Source organism: Ambystoma mexicanum, chromosome 4p, assembly GCF_040938575.1.
Source record: "Ambystoma mexicanum isolate Mex_15411 chromosome 4p, UKY_AmexF1_1, whole genome shotgun sequence".
Classification (NCBI taxonomy): Eukaryota; Metazoa; Chordata; class Amphibia; order Caudata; family Ambystomatidae; genus Ambystoma; species Ambystoma mexicanum.
In genome coordinates this window covers 1,177,599,438-1,177,619,719 of record NC_090927.1, presented here as the reverse complement: position 1 = coordinate 1,177,619,719, position 20,282 = coordinate 1,177,599,438, and the positions used below count along the sequence as shown (strand labels likewise).

Sequence of the window (20,282 nt, the reverse complement as noted above, 5' to 3'; positions counted from 1 at the left end):
CCTCTGTGTGCAGGGTTAGCGAGCTGCAGGCATTGTCTTCGAGCGAGCCCTTCACGTTTTGCAACGACAAGGTCATCTTGCGCACTCACTAAAACAGCTTGCCCAAGATGGTCTCTCTGTTCCATCTGCATCAAGAGATATGCCTGCCGGTGTTCTTCCCAAAATCACAGTCGGAGGCAGAGAGGGCCCTACATTCCTTGGACCTCAAGAGGGTTCCCAAGTTTTATCTCTCTGAAGTCTGCGGCACTGTTTGTGACTTTTTGGGGCTCTGGGGGTTCTAAGGCTTCTATCGCCCGTTGGATGGTCCAGGCCATTTCAGAGGCCTACACGCAATGGGCAAACCTGTTCCTGAGCGGATTCATGCCCATGCGGTCAGAGGCAAGGCCACGACCTTTGTGTTTCTGAGACCTGCTTCTTGGGATGTCATCAGCAGGGCCGCCACTTGGGTGTAAACAGTATTCCCTGGACACCAGCTCCAGGCGCGATGCAGAGTTTGGTCATATGGTTCTGAAGAACCTTTTTGCTTCATCCTAGAGATGAGGCAGGTTGTTGCAGCTCCACCCTATTTTCTTGTTCGGTGGAATCGGCCACAAGGATGGGGATAGGGGACAGGACGTATGAGTAATTTAAATTTACTCGCTGTAATGACTAGAGTACTCCTAATCTCCTTTCCTTCATACGTCCCTCCCACTTTCCCCGGCTAGTATGCCAATGGCTTATAGGTAATTTGACCAACCAGGTATCTCGGCATCTGATGTGTTCAAAGGGGACTGAGGTGAGGCGCTGGAGATCCGGGCCTCGGCGGGACGTTCCCATGCCCGAGGCAGCACCACTGCGCACTATACTAAATTTAAAGGTGAAGCTCATATTTTCTCTGCCAAAGGTTCCAGTCCGGCACCAACCCCATCTTGGACGCCCATAAGGATGGAAGAAAGGGGACTATGGACTATGAGTACTCTAGTCACTACAGTGAGTAACTTAAATTTATTGACCCACGCCCAAGTTATGTGCCCAAGGTGAAAAGGTGAAGCAAGAGTGCGCATGCATAGCAAGCGTAAAAGATGAAAAGCCGTTAGTCCTCCCCCATCCACCAGGGCTGTAACACTTATACCGTATGGCAAAATCAGGTTAAAAATGAAAAAAAACAAACCTTCATTAATCTTCAGTGCGTTTTGGGGTGAAGACCCATCATCAGAAGTATTAGACAGTTTGTTAATTGCCCCTGTGTCGATTTGATTGGAAAAAACTGTGATTATGGGCTATGAAATGAAGCGTCGAGCAATAATAGCCAAAAATATTGCACTTTCTTTGGAACAATATTGTGAATTTGTTTCATTTAGGAAGCCTACTGTGCTTCTCTGTGATGTTTATTGTAACTGGTTGTGGATCCTAAGTGAGGGTATGTAGTGTACCTCTACCTGTCTTTATCTTCAACATACAAACCTTTATAAACCAGCTGTGCGCACTGCCTCTCAATTGATCATAAAAAGAAAAGAAAATAGTTGGAAAAGGTGCTTGGGTTCTTGGAATGAGCGTTGCCAAGATGGAATGTTAGCTGAGTCCCATAGCAGTGATGTTGAATGTGGAGATGGAAACATCAGGCCATGTTAAAGTAGTGAAGGTCGTCTTCTTACACACTTATTTACAATGACCCACAGCATTACAGTATCATAATTGCACCATTAGACACATTTGGTGGCCTATACTGGGTGTTCATGTCCCATCGCCCAAGTTGACATTGTCTTTGTTGTTGGCAGGGCATTATCACAGAGTACGACCTCCCACTTTTGTCGTTATTCCCACTGGCACAACCTGGCATGCATTCTGTTATTCTTTCCATTAAAAAAGGCAAGAAAGGTGGGTGCTATGAAAATGACAGACCGGTGCTTCCAGTGGAGCCCATCTTCCATTTCCTTGGCAAGGGTGTTTGTTGGCTAAGAGGAGGTCTGATGGATGAGTACAAATGTGTCTTCTGCGATCGTTCAGATGAATGTGATTGTTGTGGGTAGAGGGACGAAAGCAGGGCACAGAGTGGGCCAGGCGAGAGGCAAGCAGCCATCAGGCTGCTAGGAACCTGGGCATGTACTAATTGGCTATTCCTGTTATCGAAGTAGCATGAAAATAGGTATTTTGAAATCCTGTCATTCTTACTCTTTTTGTTTCAATTGTGCAGGTGCAGGTCAGAATCCAGTGCGTCAGGCCAGTGTGGGTGCTGGGATTCCATACTCTGTACCATCTTGGAGTTGTCAGATGATATGCGGGTCAGGCTTAAAATCTGTGTGCCTCGGAGCTCAAGCCATCATGATTGGGGAATCCAGCATTGTGGTGGCAGGAGGAATGGAGAACATGAGCCAGGTGAGCTATTGCTTTTTGTTGGTCCTTGTTAGTGCAATACGGGGACCTTACTCCCTTATCTGTCTTCCTTGTAACAGACTTTGCTTATGTGAGGCAACGGCTCCTGAGACGGCTGTAACTATTACCCTTTACGAACCATTTACAACAAAGATACCAGTCTCTGCCGCAGTCCTTCAATGCTTGTTAATTTTCTTTTTTCCTGGTTATCATGTAACCTCTAAGATCCTCACACACCACGTCCTACTTTTTGCATGTGTCTGCTGTAGCAGGCTCTGCAAACCCTTTCTAGCTTGGACAGATTTTCCATAGGATAATTATGAATCTTATAATTGTTCAAAGTATTTCTCGCTATCAGCAGAATTAATGGGCTATCTGCTAGTGTATTCGTTTGTGTACAGCAGCTGCCAGGCATTGTGAATGTCTGACAACCTGCAGAGCACTGCTGAACCAAGCTGTCAGCTCTATAACAAAACCTGGCTTGAGGGTTGAAAAAAGGCAACCTCCTTAGCCACGAGCACCTCTGTGTTTCACTGGTGGTAGAACAATACCTGACTCCCGCCCACTACTGGGCCTTCACTGACGGTGAGTAGGCAGCTACCTGAGCTGCAAGCCCTACTGTCAGTGTTTGTACTACTGAAACAGTATGGACAATGGCAGCATTGGAGGAAAAGCCTACACCTCCTCCTGTTGACGCTTCCCCTGCCTGCCTGATGGTATCACGGGTGCAAGAATGGGCATTTAAAGTACCCCAGGATGCTACTTACTTCTACTGGGTAGAAGCTCCGTGTGTCTGATCCAGTGAGATGGCTATTATTCTACATTATTTTGTCCCAGTATTGCTTTACAACCCGTTTATGCAAGAAACACAGTGATGGCCATCCCGAGGAAGTTCTGTAGTTCTGTGGATTCTTTTGTTAACTACCTCCTTTTAGCCCCAGCGCCCCCTTCCTCCTGCACAGATCACAAAGCTGGATTAATCATTCTTGTGGCTTACTCTTATAGCTGGATCCGACGCTTATAAGAAGGTAATCCAGGGTTGTGGGTGAGAAGACAGGAGTTCAATAACTCCATTGGCTATCGTGCTGGGGGAACTGCAAAAAATAAGATCACAAATTGATTTGTATCATCTCCCAGAAACCAAAAAAAATGATCGAGGATACAATTTCTGGACTACAGAGCCCAGTGAGGAAGGTTGTCCATTCATTTTGTAGTATTTGATCTCTTAGTTGCATGGTGTGCTCACAGTATTTAACATATGCTACATCCAACTATCTTGGGCATCAGTTCCATCGGAGGAGATCTCTTCTAGCTATGCGAATGGTAATATGATCGAAGTGGTGTGATGGGAAGATTCTCAGCAGCCATAGTTCAAGTGTCTCAGTGGTTTCCTCGCCCAGACGGTCATTAATCAGAAGTTGTTTAATCAGGGAGTGGCACAGAGTTCAAGTATTGCACCAAGACATTGGTTTCATCCCCGGTTTCCATCTACTGGCCTCTTCTCTCCCATATCTCAGCATTACTAGATACTAGTTTCTTGGCCCACTTCCTTTGTTTGGAGCCTACAAGAGTGGTTTTCCAATCTCTTCTGTCAGGATTATACCTTGCCACTCGGCCCCCGGGTAGAGTCCTCAGCAAAGGTAAAAATGTAATTAAAAAAGTAGTGCAAGTGTGACCCCGGCAGGATTGGATTTGTAGGATGCAAGCAAGCATGGAACAACACACATGTTAAATGGTTTAGGGTTTTGTGGGCATACGGTCAAGTGGGTGGGATGAACAAAATTAAAGTTTCTTCCAGGATTATATTTCTTGGGTTGTGTTAAGGGGTGTTCCTGGTATCCGGTCATTGCATCGAATACCAAGCATCGACCGACCATACCATAAAAATGCATGGGGGGGGAGGTCTAACATTGAATGCATTTTTTTCAATGGTAAAGGGTTTAGTAAAATTTTTAATGGTTTAAAAAGGGGGACTAGAGGGGACACCCCCATATAAAAAAAAAAATGCATTCAAAGTGTTTTTTTTTTAGATTTTTTGTCAATGGTATGGTGGTCGATGGTTTGGCTGTCGAGCAAGACCTTAAATACAGGAAAACCGGTTCCTAGTGATTTTTTTTTATTTATTTTTTATTTTTTTACTGCTTAGTAGTTCAGCAGGAGTCCATATCAAATGATTAGCTTCAAAGAGAGTTTTATTGAAATGGAGTTCCCGTTATTTTTCACCCCATGCAACTCTGCGGTCAGCCTCATTGTATCCTGAATAGTCTTGAACAGCAACATTTCTTTACTCTTTGCAGTGATTCATTCACAAAGCTATCCATTGGCTTTTGTGGGTAAACCATAGGACATTTCCACCTCTCGGGGGCATGTTAATGCCACTAGTAGGCAGAACAATGTGCCCCATAGTGGAGCTCTGTAACCGATACAGTGGCCCTCATTACGAGTAAGCCGATCTGGGAAAAAATGCTGGTTAAAACAGCCAGTACAACTGACTCCGGCATTGTTCCCGGACCGGCTTACTCAGTCTGCTGGTAGGGGCAGTGAACTATCAGCAGGTCAAGCATGCCGGGAGTTCAGTGCCCTACTGGCAGACTTTTCACTGAAGCACTGTTAGTAACGGTGCCGGTGCTTCCGTGATCCCATTCCCATGGAGACCTTCGGAATGGGAACTTACTGTTCCACTGCAACCCGTAATATCCCGGAATCACCAGTATATTGGGCGGCTGAAACGGTAAAACAAGTTTGCTGATGAGCCACTGGTCGTACAGGTGGTGTACCGACAAACTCGTAATGAGGGCCAATATTTTGATTTCTTTTTTTTTTTTTTTAATTTTTTTTACGTCTGCCTTTTTTCTATGCCAACGTGTCCAGGTCAGACCGGCAATACGGTAGTCCAGTGCTACATCAAGCAACTAGAGAACACTCTGAGCAGGTCACTTAAAGTTGTAGCCCTCATGTTGAGTGACATGGGGGAATATATATTCATTGACCACTACACATCTTCCTTGGGTAGAACAGCAACATGCCAAATGCAAGGCTGTAAAAGGGATTCTTCTCCTCAGTTCATTATGTCTTGCGATCCCAATTTGTTCAATGTGCTGTTGTGATATTGCAGTGGCAGTCGTTCCTCCTATTTCTCCCTTGGGACAATTCATTGAAGTGATCTCCTTGCAGTGACACTGGTCCACTACTGCTGATCATGGTTGGATCTGTATTGAGAGTTGTCGAGGTGGAGGGGCGGGCTCTCCTCCCCCTGGCCTTGGCGTTGGCTTTGGGTATTTCCCAATGTTCTCTTTCCAAGGGGGTTTTGCAGATCCAGAAGGAGGTAGTGGAGGTTCTGGTTATCCTCCTGCTCTGTATAACAAAGAAATGTTGCAGCCACTGTGTCAATGAAACGCCCCTAAAATAAATAGCTTACGTAATTGCGTATAAAGGAAATTCCCAAACCAGGGACACATTTTTAAAGAAATGTGTTCCTTGTATTGAAAACACCATAAATTGTGCAAACATAAAAACTGAAAACCCTGGCAAAAAACTATAAGAACATGTCATCATTCAACAAATGGCAAAACAAATTTGACAACTTATGAGCAACCGCAGAAAACATATTTACACATACAGTAAATGTGTAAATAAGCACATCGGCACTATAGGCCTAACTTGGTACATCCTAAACGAAGGCATCATTGATAAATTACAACAAACACAAATGAAACTATTATATAGTGCTCTATAAATAAATGTTACACACGTTATGCGAAAAGTACATCAGAGCAATATTTTGTACATTTCCCTGTGTAGCTGTATCATCACTCGGCCACATGTACAAAATTTATTATTATTATTATTTTTTTTAAAACTTAGTTTTATTGGAGTTTATATCAAACAGATTACAGCATATACATCCAAAAGGAACCATCATAACATAGAAGCAGGTATTACAGTAAAATAGAGAACGCGTTCATGATTCAGTGTTATATTGCAGCAAAATTCTTGTATTCTGTCCTATCAATAAGTAGCTCCTCTTTACAGCGTCAACAAACATTGACTAATCTTCTCCCATTTTTCCCTTCCCTCTACCCCACAAGACTTTATACTCTGCCACCAAGAGATGTATTGTCTAGCAATTGGCAGATTGGTTGATGGGTCTGTCAGGCCTTGAGGCCTACCTTGTTCGGGAGGACATTATGATGTTTCATTACCCATGGCGCTGATCGTCCGGTAGGCGTTAGTGAGCTATTCCGGGGATGTATTTATTGACAAATTCCAACCATAAGATGTCACATTGCGTGGCTTTCCCATGTATAGATGCTGTGATTTTTTTCCATAATATACATATTGGAGGCCACGTTAATCCATTCTTTTTCTGTGGGGGTAATTGGGGATTTCCATTTTATGGTCAATAGAGCCCTCGCAGCTAGTAAGAGTGGTGCAGCTATGTCTGTGACCCTTCTCAACTCATCCTCTATTTTCTCGAGACCAAATAAGATCAGGTAGGGGTTTGCTGTTCGCTGGATCCCGTCTAGATCCATAATCCAACCTAGCACCTTGTTCCAGTAAATTTTGATCTGAGGACAACCCCACCACATGTGCCAGTAATCCGCTGTGGACCCACATCCCCGCCAACACATTGGACTAGACAACTGATACATCTTAGAGAACCTGCGCAGGTATTATTGCCACCTATTTAACAGTTTGATCGAGTGCAACTTATACTGGCATGAGATCGAGGCTTTGGGCGCAATCCTACATATCTTATCCCATGTCTCCGGGTCGGTATCCTCGCCCATGTCCCTTTCCCATTTTAGCCTAAGCGGTTCTGTTGAGCCCTTTCCAGCTTCCATTAGTGTTTTATACAAGACAGATATCAACCCTTTTGTTTCTGTCCTGGAGTCGAGTATGATTTCAAACGGGGTAAGTTCCCTGCTCAGCTTATCCTTCCATTCTGGTTTTGTCAAAATTCCCTTAATGTGCAAAAAGTGGAATGCTGACAGTGTGCCTATTCCGAGTGCCTCTTCTAGTTCAGGAAGCGTGATGAAGGAGTCCTTCCTCAAGAGCTGTCCCACCCTCTCCAGGCCTGCCTCATACCAAGCTTGAAACCTCTCCACATTAGGGATCTTGTCGTTAATGCCAGGTGACCAGAGGTGACTTAATGGTGATGGCCATGTGGTAATCCTCCCCATATCTCCACCCTCCTGCCATATGTCCCATATGGTTGCGAACATCGGGTGTGCCTTAGATTTCTTCAGTACTCTCTGTCTAGGTGACCACAGCCATTCAGAGATTGTTGCTGGGGACAGATAATGATTTTCCATAGAGATCCACTGGGGCAATTTTTGGTTACGGAGATGGGGAATAAGGCTACGTAATTGAGCTGCCTCGTAATATTTTTGGATGTCTGGGAGGCCCACTCCACCCTTGTCTGTTGGTAATGTCAAGTTGGAGTAAGCAATCCTGGGCTTTTTCCCTTGCCATAGAAATTTCAGAATCGCCTTCTTGACTTCTGTAAAGAATTGGTGTGGCATCTGAATGGGGAGCATTTGAAAGGGGTATAAAAATCTCGGGAGACAGGTCATTTTTATCGCGTTTAAACACCCCAACCAGGATATGGTTAGGTTGTCCCATCTGGCGAGGTCTGTGTGAAGTTTTTGGAGCGCTGGGAAATTGGCTTCATATAAATCTTTTAGCGACCTTGTGACCTGTATTCCTAAGTACTTCATTTTTTCATATTCAATCATAAGGCCCAGGGGCTGGTATCTTTCAGTGTTTGCTTCCAATGAGCCCTGTAAGGAGAAAAGTGTGGACTTAGATTTGTTAACCTTGAACCCGGATACTTGGCCGTATTCGTCCAGGAGGTACAGCGCTCTGGGAATGGATGTGGTGGGGTTTGTCACATGAAGAAATAAGTCATCGGCATACAGCGCTACTTTAAATTCCTCTTCCCCCAGACGCATGCCTGCTACTTCGCTATCGAATAGGATGGCCGATAGGGGGCATCCCTGCCGGGTACCGCGTTTCAGCTCGAACCATCTCGAGTACTCCCCGTTAACACTGAGGCTTTTGGAGCGGTGTAAACTGCTTATATCCCCCTTCTAAATTTCAGTCCTATTCCCACGGCACGGAGGACTGCAGCAAGGAAACCCCATTCCACTCTATCGAAGACTTTTTCAGCATCGACAGAGTAAAGCGGGATCATTGCACATGGTTTGGGAGGCCTCGATCAAATGGAGTCTTTCTCATGGTGTCTGCACCTTATCGTCCAATTATGAACCCTACCTGGTCGGGGTGGACAAGATGGGGCATGTGGACCTCTAACCTGGCTGCCAGGACTCTTGTGTAAATTTGGGCATCAAGATGGAGCAAGGATATGGGGCGGTATGGGGCGGTATGATGCGCAACACGTGGGGTATCTGCCTTCCTTGGGAATGACCGATATGAGTGCTCGGTCGAAGGAGTCTGGGACAGTCCCCGTGTCAAGGATATCGTTAAATAGGGTGGTCAGGAATGGAGTTAGGAGGGCCCAAAATGTTTTGTAGAAGCCGGCAGTGAAACCATCTTCACCAGGGGACTTGCCCAGTGTGAGTCATTTGATTGCCTCGTGTATTTCGTCCTCAGTTATGGGGGATTCTAGATGGGCCGAGTCAACTTGTGGAAGGGCAATGCTGGCGAAGTAATCGTCTATCTCCTGTGAGTGTGGATCTACTTCTGAAGTGTATAGGGACTCATAGAAGTTTGCAAACAGTTCTGGGATGGGGGGATGTATGTTGCGCTTGGTCAGGGGTTGGATCCGTGATCTTTCACCCTACGTTCAGCCCGTTGGATCCTGAGTCTAGCCACTAGCAGCGCATCTGCCTTATCTCCCTTCTCATAGAATTTCTGCTTCAATAAATGTAGTTTATGTGCTATCTGGCCATGTTCTAGGTGGCGGAGTTCTTCCCGTTTTTCCTAACCTCTTGGATCTTTTCAGGGTCTATGGTGTTCCCCACCCTAGCCTCTCTATCAAGTTGACATATTTCACTCCGGAGCTTATTCTCAATAAGGGCTCTCTCCCTTTTCTTCCGAGCCCCTTCCTGTATCAGGATCCCCCTCCAGGTTGCTTTGGCCGCCTCCCACACACTCTGCTTAGAGACCTCCCCAGTATCGTTGGCTTTAAAGTATTCTTTGATCTGTTTCGAGTTCTTCTTTGAAAACAGGGTCTCTCCACAGGGCCTCGTTACATCTCCACTTCCCACCCTTAATTGGCAGATGTTCCCATTATATATCAACTGTGACTATGTCATGGTCGGACCATGTTATTGGAGTAATCCCTGAATGTGTGGCGGTGTCGTTCAGCTCTCGTGAAAGGTAGATGTAATCTATTCGGGTAAAAGTATTGTGTGGAGGTGAATAAAATGTATACCCTCTTTCATCAGGATGCATCGCCCTTCATGTGTCTACCAGCGCAAATACCTGCATCATGTTTACAAAGTCACTACGTTCCCCTCATCAGGAACTTCGACTCCCGGGCGCCCCGCTTGTTAGGCAGAAACCTGTGCAGTTCCCTTAGGGAACACTGCAAAAGATTTAGGGCTACAGGTGTTAGCAGTAAATCCACTTGGTAGCAGTCTGTACCACCCAGATTTACCTGGTAGCTGTGGCTGAGCAGTCAGACTTCCCTCAAGAAGAGTTAGGCAGTATGCAAAGTATACACAATAGGCACTCAGACACAATAATACAAGCAAACACTAACCAGAGCTTTGGTATCAAAGTATATCATTATTTATTTAAAAACACACTGTTTGAAACACTCCAGCGCTCTTATTGTAAAATACTCTAAACACAGTTACTATTATAATATATACACCCCTTATTCCATATCAGATGAGTCCCTCTCCTTCCCACGCACCCGCTCCCCCCCATGTGTCGGCGTCTGAGCAGGTTCAGTTAGAGTCACTGAACTAGCCCCGAATCACCAGTAGGGACCATCGTCGCGCGATCCTTTTAATTATCAATGAACACCACATAGGTCTGAGAACCCCCCGCCCCCAACCTCCCTTCAACCGCAACTTACAACCATCGAATATAACTTTTGTGTTGGGCCGAAAACGGCCCATGTCTCGAACATACTCAGTGTCAACGTAGTCGCCGCTAGTCCAGTTCACTTGTCCTCCTCGGGGGAGCTGTTACTTCTCCGAAATGTTCTCGACCCTTTGACTCTCTGCCTCTTAGGTCCTTGGAGTTTCCATTCTCTCCCTTCGTTTCTCGGGTTATTTCCAATCTTCCCCTTGTTCTCTGGGATCAACAAGTTCGGCTATGCAGGCCTTTATTTCCCTCTCCGACCGTAGTCTGATTCTCGTGCCTTCGTGTTAAAAAGAGAGTGAGAAGGGGTATCCCCACCAGTATCTGGTGTCTCGTTCCTTCAACCATTTCATCAGGGGGCCACGCATCCTTCTCAGTGCCAATGTCATGGCAGACAGGTCTTGATATATGGTGACCTGGGCACCGTTGAGGGTGATCACGCCTCCACGCCTTGCCTTCTCGAGAATCTTTGCTTTGTCCTGGTATCTATGGAAGCGAGCGAGGACCGATCTCGGGCCTCCAGGTGGGCCACCTGCTCTGTGGATCAGTTCGGTTCTCGGTTCGTCAATCTCCATCTGCCGCCAAGATTTTGATGATATCATGAAGTGTTGCCTTAAGGATCTCCTCAGTCTCCCCATCCTGTTTTGGGATCCCAAAAAAAAAAATTGTTCCGCCTCTCCCGGTTTTCCAAATCAACCATCTTTAGCCTGTATTCCTCTTCCCGCTGTTCAAGATCCGTGATTCTGTGTTTGAGTTGTATTTCCATAATATCTATGGAGGTTTGGTTGTTTTCTACCCCCTCCAACCTGTCCTCGATCTTATCCATACGTTGGGTGATTTTATCAATCTTGCCGCCTATGTTGGCCCCCATATTCTTTATCTCCATCAGGAGGGCTGCTATGTCACCTTTCGTGGCTGCTGTCTCCATGTGCCACGGATTCTGTTGCCATCGTGGGGGCGATTGTGTGGGCGGAAGGAGCATAAGCGTAACTGGCTAGCTTTACTTTAGCCTGCATATACGTAGGTGCTTCACCTCAATGTCCCGGGTTTGGGCAGGCGTGGGAGGGGCGTGTGGGCTTCACCCTCAGACTGCTCTGTAGCCTCACAGAGTTCTCAGTCATCCGCCGGTGAGAATGCGCTCGCCCAGTAGGGGGGATAAGAGCAGGTAATCTTCAGAATTTGCTGGATCCCTGGTGCAGGAGCGAGGTTGAAAGCTGTCTCCCTAGTCTCAAGTCTGATCGGTACCGGGGACCTGAGGAGGCACACGCCCCTGTTTCGGGGGCCCTACCCTCAGTCCGAAAGATCCGTGACCTGTGCACTGGGAGGGGCAGATAATATGCGGTGTGCAGGGCTCCCAAGGCAGGGGTTCCTCAAATCATGGGGGTCCCGCTTGATCCCACGCGTCTTTCGTGCATGCCAGGGCACGCATCCACGACGCGCAGAACGTTCGTCGTGGAGGCCCACCACTATGTGAGCCCAGCTAGTTCCTCTGAGAGCTGGGGCCCAGCATACAGGCCGCGGCGCTCTGATGCACCGCAGTTGCTTGAGACAACATGGGCTGCGCAAGGTTGGAGGCGCAGCTTACCTCTTGGCGGGGCCTCCGCCGTGTTCCAATAGTCCGTGGGCTTGAGGGCACGGCTGGAGGGTCCACGCCATGGGTCGAGTGGGGGCACTGCAAGGGAGCAGCTCTGTGGGTCGGAGGGGGGGGCGCGTTGGCCAGCGCCGCACAGGCTGCGCGTCACCCTCCCGATGGGCCCGTTCGCCGGCCTGTCCGCTTCCGATTTCGCACCGTCACCAGCGAAGAACTTCACCCGAAGTTTAATCAGGCTTCCCGGGTCCGATCGGGTTTTCTCCAGGGAGGTGCAGGAGTATTCCAACGCACAATGCTCTGCTCTTTTCACCGTGGGGGTGTCACGAGGTGGGGGCTCAGGTCACCTCGCAGACCTATGGGGACGGAGCTCACACGGAAGAGGACATCATCCGTGCGCCCCCTGGTGGCCAACGATTCGTTTTATTTTTAACATTATTTAAGACAGTCACTCAGCAAGCGGCATGTGCAACACCAGACAAACAAAATACAGTGTGAACAAAAGATATTTTGAATGCAGTCTGATTTAAGACTTTAGTTTTGACTATCTCATCCACTGTTCAAAGCCAGCCTTTTTCAGGACCATTAAGCTTTCTGGAAATGCTACATGGGTGGTTCTAACTGATTCACATGTTCTTTGCAAGTAAAATAAAATCACAAACGGCATAGAATTTGCTGGTTAAACACGCACACTATAACAGAGGATAAAGTATGGTCTCGCACACCTACCATATGACTTGGTTGGTGGACACAAAATAATGTATTAAATTAAACAGTGAAGTCCTAACGCGTCAGTGGTAGAGCTGATAATATATCCACCTTAAGTACTTGAAAAGTTGTAATATAGTGTTAACTATCCTAGGCAGTGGCTGAGTGAGTGGTAACCACTTGCCAGCCCGAGTCGCAGAAATCCTGAACTCAAGGCAGTTACCAGCCCAGAGTCATTAACACTATTAACTCCCCAGGGCTTCAATTCTGTGGTGCTAATAGAGTTTATATTTTTTAAGGACAGGGGAACACGCATTTTGCATGTGCCTTATAACCTTGGCACTCGGCCACTACTGTGCTGCTTCAACCAATAGCCGACTTAGGCATAATACATGCTGGACATAAATAACAGAGTCCAGTAGATGTTTTTGTGGAGAATTGAAAGGCTGCAGGTTAAGTCACTTGTTTACAACAGTATAAAATTGAGGAAATTATTTCATTTACTATACTACAAGCGACCAGCCAATTGACGTTTCACAGGCTTTGTTGCCCTGGTTGTTCTGCTTTCCCCTTTTTTTCCATTATTGCCCTTATTAGGCTTCAACTTCCCAACCGTTTTGTCTGGCGCAATGACTCCAAGCGACTGAACTGGTGACCCTTGACTTGAGTTACAAGAATTGGTGTTCCTCTTCATCCTGGGAGGTGTTGGGGGGGGGGGGGGCGGTTCAGGGGGGGGGAGTGTAGTTTCTTATTTGTAATGTTGTACCACTGGCGTTCGGCCTGCAGAGGGTAACTGAAGGGGGGGGGCGTATACCCCCTACTTTATTCGTTCATATTTCTTATTTTCTGTGCTTGCTGCTCCTGCGACAGAAGAGAGGCAAAAAATTGCTTGCACATTAAATATCTTGCCTGCTTTATGTGACACTGCCCGAACTACGCTGGGGTGATGGGAGGGTAAATTTCTTGCTGCATGCCACATTAAAGGTGAAATATCGCCTCATGGCACCCCTTATTTAAGGGGCCAGCACACCCACTGATTATTCCTCTACTTGCCCCACACAAAGCCAATAGTAGGCCTTAAAGCTCCTCAATCTTTTCTGGCATCAGTTTTCTGGTGCCAAATACATCCCCTTTCGTGGGCTTTAAAGTGCCCTTTTATTCCTAGCCCCTTCCCGAACAGTAAGCAGGAAATATCAGGGTTCGAAATTTCTCTCTCACTCTCACTCTCACTCTCTCATGCTGTGCATAGGCCAACATCTAGTGGAAGCTGCGGAGTAAAACCGTTTGTTTTTCGAAACTCGAAAAGGGGCTTCGAACTAGGGCTTGGAAGGCCTCTAGCCTCGGCCATGTACAAGTAGGGAGAGTGGGGGGGTGGTCATAACTTTCCCACATTTATTTGCTACATATACACAGCCCCCTGCCAGATTTCCACATATGGAGAGTACTCCTTTCAAATTCTGCCCTAAGTGTAACAGGAAGAGTCCCTGGGTAGATGAGCACAATACGTGCAATCTGTGTCTCCCACAAGACCATCCCGAGGCAACGTGTCGAGCTTGTAAGCTCTTCAAGCCAAAAACACTTAGGGACCGCCCGACGAAGCGCTGGGCCCACCACACCAGGCAGCTAGATGCCATGGACGTCGAAGGGTCATTCAGCGATGGCAGCAACGCCACCGTATCGGACGGCGAGGGCAGAGGGGTGACTTCAGACACCCACGCGCAAGCCCCCGACCTCGGAGGACTAGCCAGCGGCCCAGTTATGGGGACAACACCCGGCGGCAGAAGCGCAACCCACACCACTTCCTCTAAAGACATCAGCCCCAGCCGTGACTCGACACGCGTGTTGAGCAATCGGTAACGGAAGGCACCAAGGGAGCGGTCCAACGATTCTGTGTCCTCTGGGCATTCCAGTTTGCGATTGCCACATGACAAAGATCAACCGTCCGCACTCCCAATAGTTCCAGAGGCTTGATCGTCAGACGATTCCGACCTCTATGCTCCCAAGTCAAAGTGTGTAGCGTCTCCTCCCGAGATTCGGCATCCTGCTTCTGCTACCTCTGAATCTTGACACGAAGCATCAAGGACCATCTCCGAACCTCAACACGAAGCGTTAAAACCCTTGAAAACCCCTAAAACCTCTGGAAAACATTCCTCTAATCACGGGAAGGGGATAAACAACACAATAAACCTTCAGAATACCATAAAGAAAAACAGAAGGCTCCTAAAGTCATAGAGAAGTCCAAGGTCCCTGACACTACTCCTAAGAGTAAAATTGCCCCTCCCACTCCTCATGATATGGGCATGGATGAGGAACCAGAACAGGAGAGGTTTATTCCCAGTTCCAGGGAATGGAACTCGGCAGATATCGATAGGGTGATGAGAAAGATGTCTTTTTTTGCAGACTTATATGAAAAAGACCCTAATTATTTCCATAGCTATGCCAACACTCCAGCTACCTCTGCCCCTTCGGGGTCCAAGGACTCTCAACCCCCTACTAAAAGGCTCTGCTCTGAGGCTCCAGTGCAGGGATTGGTTTCAGACCCTTTGCTAATTGAACCTTACCATCCAGAGTCCTATGGAGAGGAAACGGAAACACATATGCTGGAAGACCAGACGGGAGTTTTTTATTATGGGGATGGCGAGGACCGGGTAGAGAGAGAGGAGGATGAGGCGGAAGCCTACAATCTTGACTCCCCTATTCCTAAGGACCCCCCTGGTACATGACTCAAAGATTGATACTCAGCCACTCCTCAATGAGGTACTGGCTAAAGCAGCAGCTGATTTTCAAATGGACACACAGGGTGTCCAAGAAGATGGGGATTTCGCTGAAGAAATCCTAGGGGACAAGAGAGCCATTACCCAGGCTATCCCAATATTAAACTCAGTCCAGCAGAGAATGGATCCCTCGCTGGTAACCCCAAATATTACTTGTGCAGTAAATCCAAGAGTGGAAAAATTATTTCGGGCCGCACCCTCCGATCCCATGTACATAAGGGGTCAATTAAAACCCGGCTCCCTGGTAGTAACAACCACCAGAAAGAGGGCAGGTTCACCACGGAACAAGTTACTTACCTGTAACTGTTGTTCTCCAGCATGGGTCTGGCATGGATTCACATGCTCACGAATATTCCCCGTCGTCAGGCCGGGAATCCTTGGTATAGAAAATAAAATCAGTATCGGTTTCGTTTCTGATCTGTCTTTCTTAGTAGTAACCAATCACTGGTCTCTGGGTCATACTGCCCCCAGTCAATGACTGCCCTCTCCCTAAGCGCCGCCTCTGGCAGCCATCCTCCGATTTGGTAGCACGTAAAGTGGCAGTATGACCAAGTGAAGAGCCGCAGAGGGGTAGGCGGGAGAGTTCACATGTGAATCCATGCCAGACCCATGCTGGAGAACAACAATTACAGGTAAGTAACTTGTTCCTTCTCCGGCATGGGGGCTGGCATGGATTCACATGCTCATGAATAAGAGAATACATAGCAGTACACACATGCACAACCACGGGACGTGGCAACAGGCTCAACATTAAGCAATACAACAACTCAACATTAAGCATCTCTTACCTCCCAGGCTCACCTTAAGAGAACAGGTTGCGCAGCACTGCTTGGCTGACCCTGGACTCCTCCTTGGAGTCCCGATTGACGCAGTAGAATCTTGTGAAGGTGTGCGTCGACCTCCACGTCGCAGCCCTGCAGATGTCCAGCAGGGGCACACCAGACAGGAACGCCGTGGTAGCAGCGATCGCTCTGGTCGAATGGGCTCTCGGACGGCCGGGCAGCGGTCGGTTTGCCAACCGGTGATGGTGCATAATGCAGCCGAAGAGCCATCTGGAAATGGAAGCCTTCGAGAGGACCTTCCCTTGATTCACAGTCCCAAAGTCCACAAACGGCTGTGATGTCTTCCGAAAACTCTTCGTGCGGTCCACGTAGAACTTCAGCGCTCTAGGTACGTCCAGCGAGTGCAGAGTCATTTCAGCCGGCGACGAAGGAGACGGGAAGAAAACTGGCAACACCAAGGGTTCGTTGAGGTGGAAGTCCGATGGCACCTTGGGCATGAAGGAGGTTCGCGTCCTCAGCACCACCCTCGTGTCGTGAAAAGTCAAGTATGGCGGCTTGCAAGATGGGGCCTGGATCTCTCCCACTCGTCGTGTGGAGGTGATGGCCACGAGAAACGCTGTCTTCCACGACAGAAACTTCAACGGTGCCGAATGCATAGGCTCAAATGGGGGCCCCCATGAGCCTGGTCAGCACCACATTGAGCTCCCAGGCCGGGGCAGGGGCCTTCACCGGCGGGAATGATTGGAACAATCCTTTCATAAATTCCTTCACCAGTCGATGAGACCACAAGGACGCCCGTCCCGTAGTTCTGGTGTATCGAGAGATGGCGGCCAGATGTATCTTGATGGAATCGTGAGCTAGTCCAGCCTTGGGCAATGACAGTAGGTACGGCAATAGTTGCGGGGGGGGGGCATAATCCGCAGAGGGTTAATCTTCTGTGCACGGCACCAGACAGAGAACCTCTTCCATGTATGTCCGTAGCACTTGAGAGTTGAGGACGCCCTGGCCTTTGCAAGAACCTCTCTGCAGTTGGCTGGGATGTCGTACCCTCCAAACTCTAGTGCTGCAGGAGCCAGGCCTGCAAGTTCAGCGACTCCGGGTTGTGGTGAAGAATGGCGCCTCCTTCTCTGGAGAGAAGGTCTGTGTCCGTCGACAGCTTGACTGGTGTGGACGTTGACAAGTCCAGAAGGTCCGGTAACCAGATCTGTCTCGGCCACGCCAGTGCGACGAGGATCATCCTGCACTGGGACCTCTTGAGCTGGTTGATGAGCCGGAGAAGCGACGGCAGCGGAGGGAACGCATAAAGAAATAGGCCGTCCCAGGGGAACGAGAAAGCATTGCCCATGCTCCTCGGCTGGGGGAACCTGCTGGCGAACCTCCGGCACTTGGAATTTGTCGCAAAGAGATCGATTTGGGGTTCGCCCCATCGTCGGGAGAGTTGATCCACTTGATCCTGGCGTAGTTCCGACTCGTGGCACGAGCGCAGCTCTCTCCTGAGTGAGTCGGCGATCGTGTCTTTTTTTTCCTGCTAGATGAAGAGGCACCAGAAACATCCCTTGGGCGACGGCCCAATGCCACAGATCCTGGGCTTCCTTGGATGGGGCCGGGTATCTGGTTCCGCCCTGCTTCCGGATGTAGAATATCGTGGTGATGTTGTCGGTGAAGATCCTCACCACCTTGCCCTTGAGGGACGGAAGAAAGGACCTGAGGGCCCAGAACACTGCGCGGAGCTCCAAGATGTTGATGTGGAGTGACTTCTCCGGGAGCCAAAGGCCTCTCGCGTGAAGATCTCCGGAGTGCGCTCCCCAACCTTCCAGGGAGGCGTCCGTCACCTGGTGAGCTGGGGTCTGAAAGTCTGTGCCCGCCGACAGATGAGAGCGGATACCCCACCACCGGATCGCCTGACGGAACGTCTCGTTGAGAGGGATCCTGTCCTCGAAGTTGCCCGTCGACTGGACCCAGCGGGCGTCGAGGAAATCTTGTAAGGGGCGCATCCGAAGCCTGCAAAGGCGCACCAGTTAAATGCAGGAGGACATCATCCCGAGGAGGGACTTGATAGATCTTACCCTGGCCATGTCCGTGGCCAGCAGACGCTGCACCTTGCCCAGAATGGTCCTGGTCCTTTCCTCCGACGGCGAGGTCAGCCGCGCCACTGTGTCGACCTTGGCTCCCAGAAACAGGGCGACTTGCGACGGAACCAGGTGGGATTTTGGAAAGTTGATGGAGAATCCCAGGTCCGTGAGCAGCTGGACGGTCTTCGCAGTGTGCTCCACGGCGAGCTCCCTTGTCCTTGCCCGGATGAGCCAGTCGTCCAGGTAGGGGCAGACGTGGGTCGCCTGCAGGCGCAGCCGCGCCGCCACCAGTGCGAGGCACCTGGTGAACACCCTGGGTGCCGACTTCAATCCAAACGGGAGGGCCTTGAACTGGTAGTGCCGCCCTTGGACTACGAACCTGAGGAACTTTCGGTGTCTTTTTAGAATGGGGATGTGGAAGTACGCATCCTCCAAGTACGACGACGACAGGAAATCGCCCTCCTCCAGCTGTCCCAGAACATGCTGGAGGGTGACCATCCGGAACTTCTGTGCCTTGATGTACTTGTTCAGTCGTCGCAGGTCCAGGATGGGGCGCCATGCTCCTGTCTTCTTTTTCACGAGGAAGTACCTTGAGTAAACTCCGAAGCCTCTTTGGGACGAGCTCCATGGCACCCTTCTTGAGCATCGCCCTTACTTCCAAAAGTAGTTGATGGACGTGATTTTCCTTCCTGGCCACAGATGGAACGCGAGGGCACTTCTTTTGAAACTCTAGGGCGTGCCCTTGGGCCAGGGCGTCCAGCACCCAACGGTCGGTGGAGATGGACTCCCACACACTGATGAACCTCGCCAGCCGGCCTCCCACCGGGTGCTTCGGCGGGGGCCCGACCCCACGGTCGGTTCAATCTTGTTTGGAGGCCGCCTTGCCTCCTTGACCACCCTGTCGACGACGACGGGCACCACCTGACTTGCCGCGTCCCCTGTTGGCTTCCTGGGACGAAGATCTTGCCGCTTGGCAGTACGTGGAGGAGCCACTGCCGGATCCCTTGGAGGCACCTTGTCTGCCTCCGGAGCTCCGAAAGGAAGGCTGTCGTTTTTGGAGCACTCCCAGTGCCCGGGCAGTCTCCGTGTCTTTCTTGATGGCCCGAAGGGACTCATCAACCGCCTTCCCAAACAGGTTGTTCCCATCGAAGGGCATGTCCAAAACCTTGGTTTGTACGTCCTGGCGGAAATCCGTCGCCTTGAGCCATCCTCGTCTTCTCAGGCAAACGCTGTTGCCCAACTGACGGAAACCGGTGTCGGCGATGTCCGTTGCCACCGTGATGGCGTGGTCCGAAGCAATCTCACCTTCCTGTAGGATTTCAAGGGCCTCAGCCCTTTTGGCGTCCGGAAGGAAGTCCAACAGAGGGGCGATTTTGAACCACAACTCCCTGTCGTAGCGTGCTACGATAGCCAGGGCGTTGGCCGCCTTGTTAGTCGTCGCTGCGGATGAGATGACCCGTCGTCCCATCGTGTCCAGCTTCCTGCCCTCGCCGTCCGGCGGAGAAGTTGATGTCGAGGCCGATGACCCCCCCAGCTTTCTTCTTTGCTGCCGCCGAGACAACCGAAGGCACAAGGGGGCAGCGTCGGGGACCCGGTACTTCTTCTTGTACCGGTCCCTCTTTGCCGGCTCTGTGGCAGGGTTCTTGAGGAGAGCGAGCCCCTCATCCCATATGTCATCAAGAAGTGGTACGGCGAGGACTGTCTTCCTTTTAGCCTCGCGCCGTTGGTAAAGGAACCCTTCCTTCTCTTCTGGGCAGAGCTGGAAGAGCTTGGATGCCCTGGAAATCATGGCATGAAAGGATCCAATCTCGTCGGGCGGGGAAGCCCGAGCAGCGGGCGACGGGGGGCACGTCCCGTCGTCGTCATCTGTACCTGTCGTAGCCGTGTCCGTGCCTGTATCATCCCCGTGGGTAGTAGACCGGGGGGAAGGCAGAGCAGGCCGCAGAGG

General features: G+C 49.5%; 1 protein-coding gene across 1 annotated transcript in view; it reads left to right on the top strand.

Moving 5' to 3' along the window:
• ACAT2 (acetyl-CoA acetyltransferase 2) overlaps nt 1-20,282 on the top strand; it is a 521,847-nt gene that overhangs the window by 168,309 nt on the left and 333,256 nt on the right. The window contains exon 3 of the mRNA XM_069606820.1: nt 2,174-2,355. Within this exon, the coding sequence (XP_069462921.1) occupies nt 2,174-2,355 (182 nt within the window). The remainder of the gene's footprint in view (nt 1-2,173; nt 2,356-20,282) is intronic.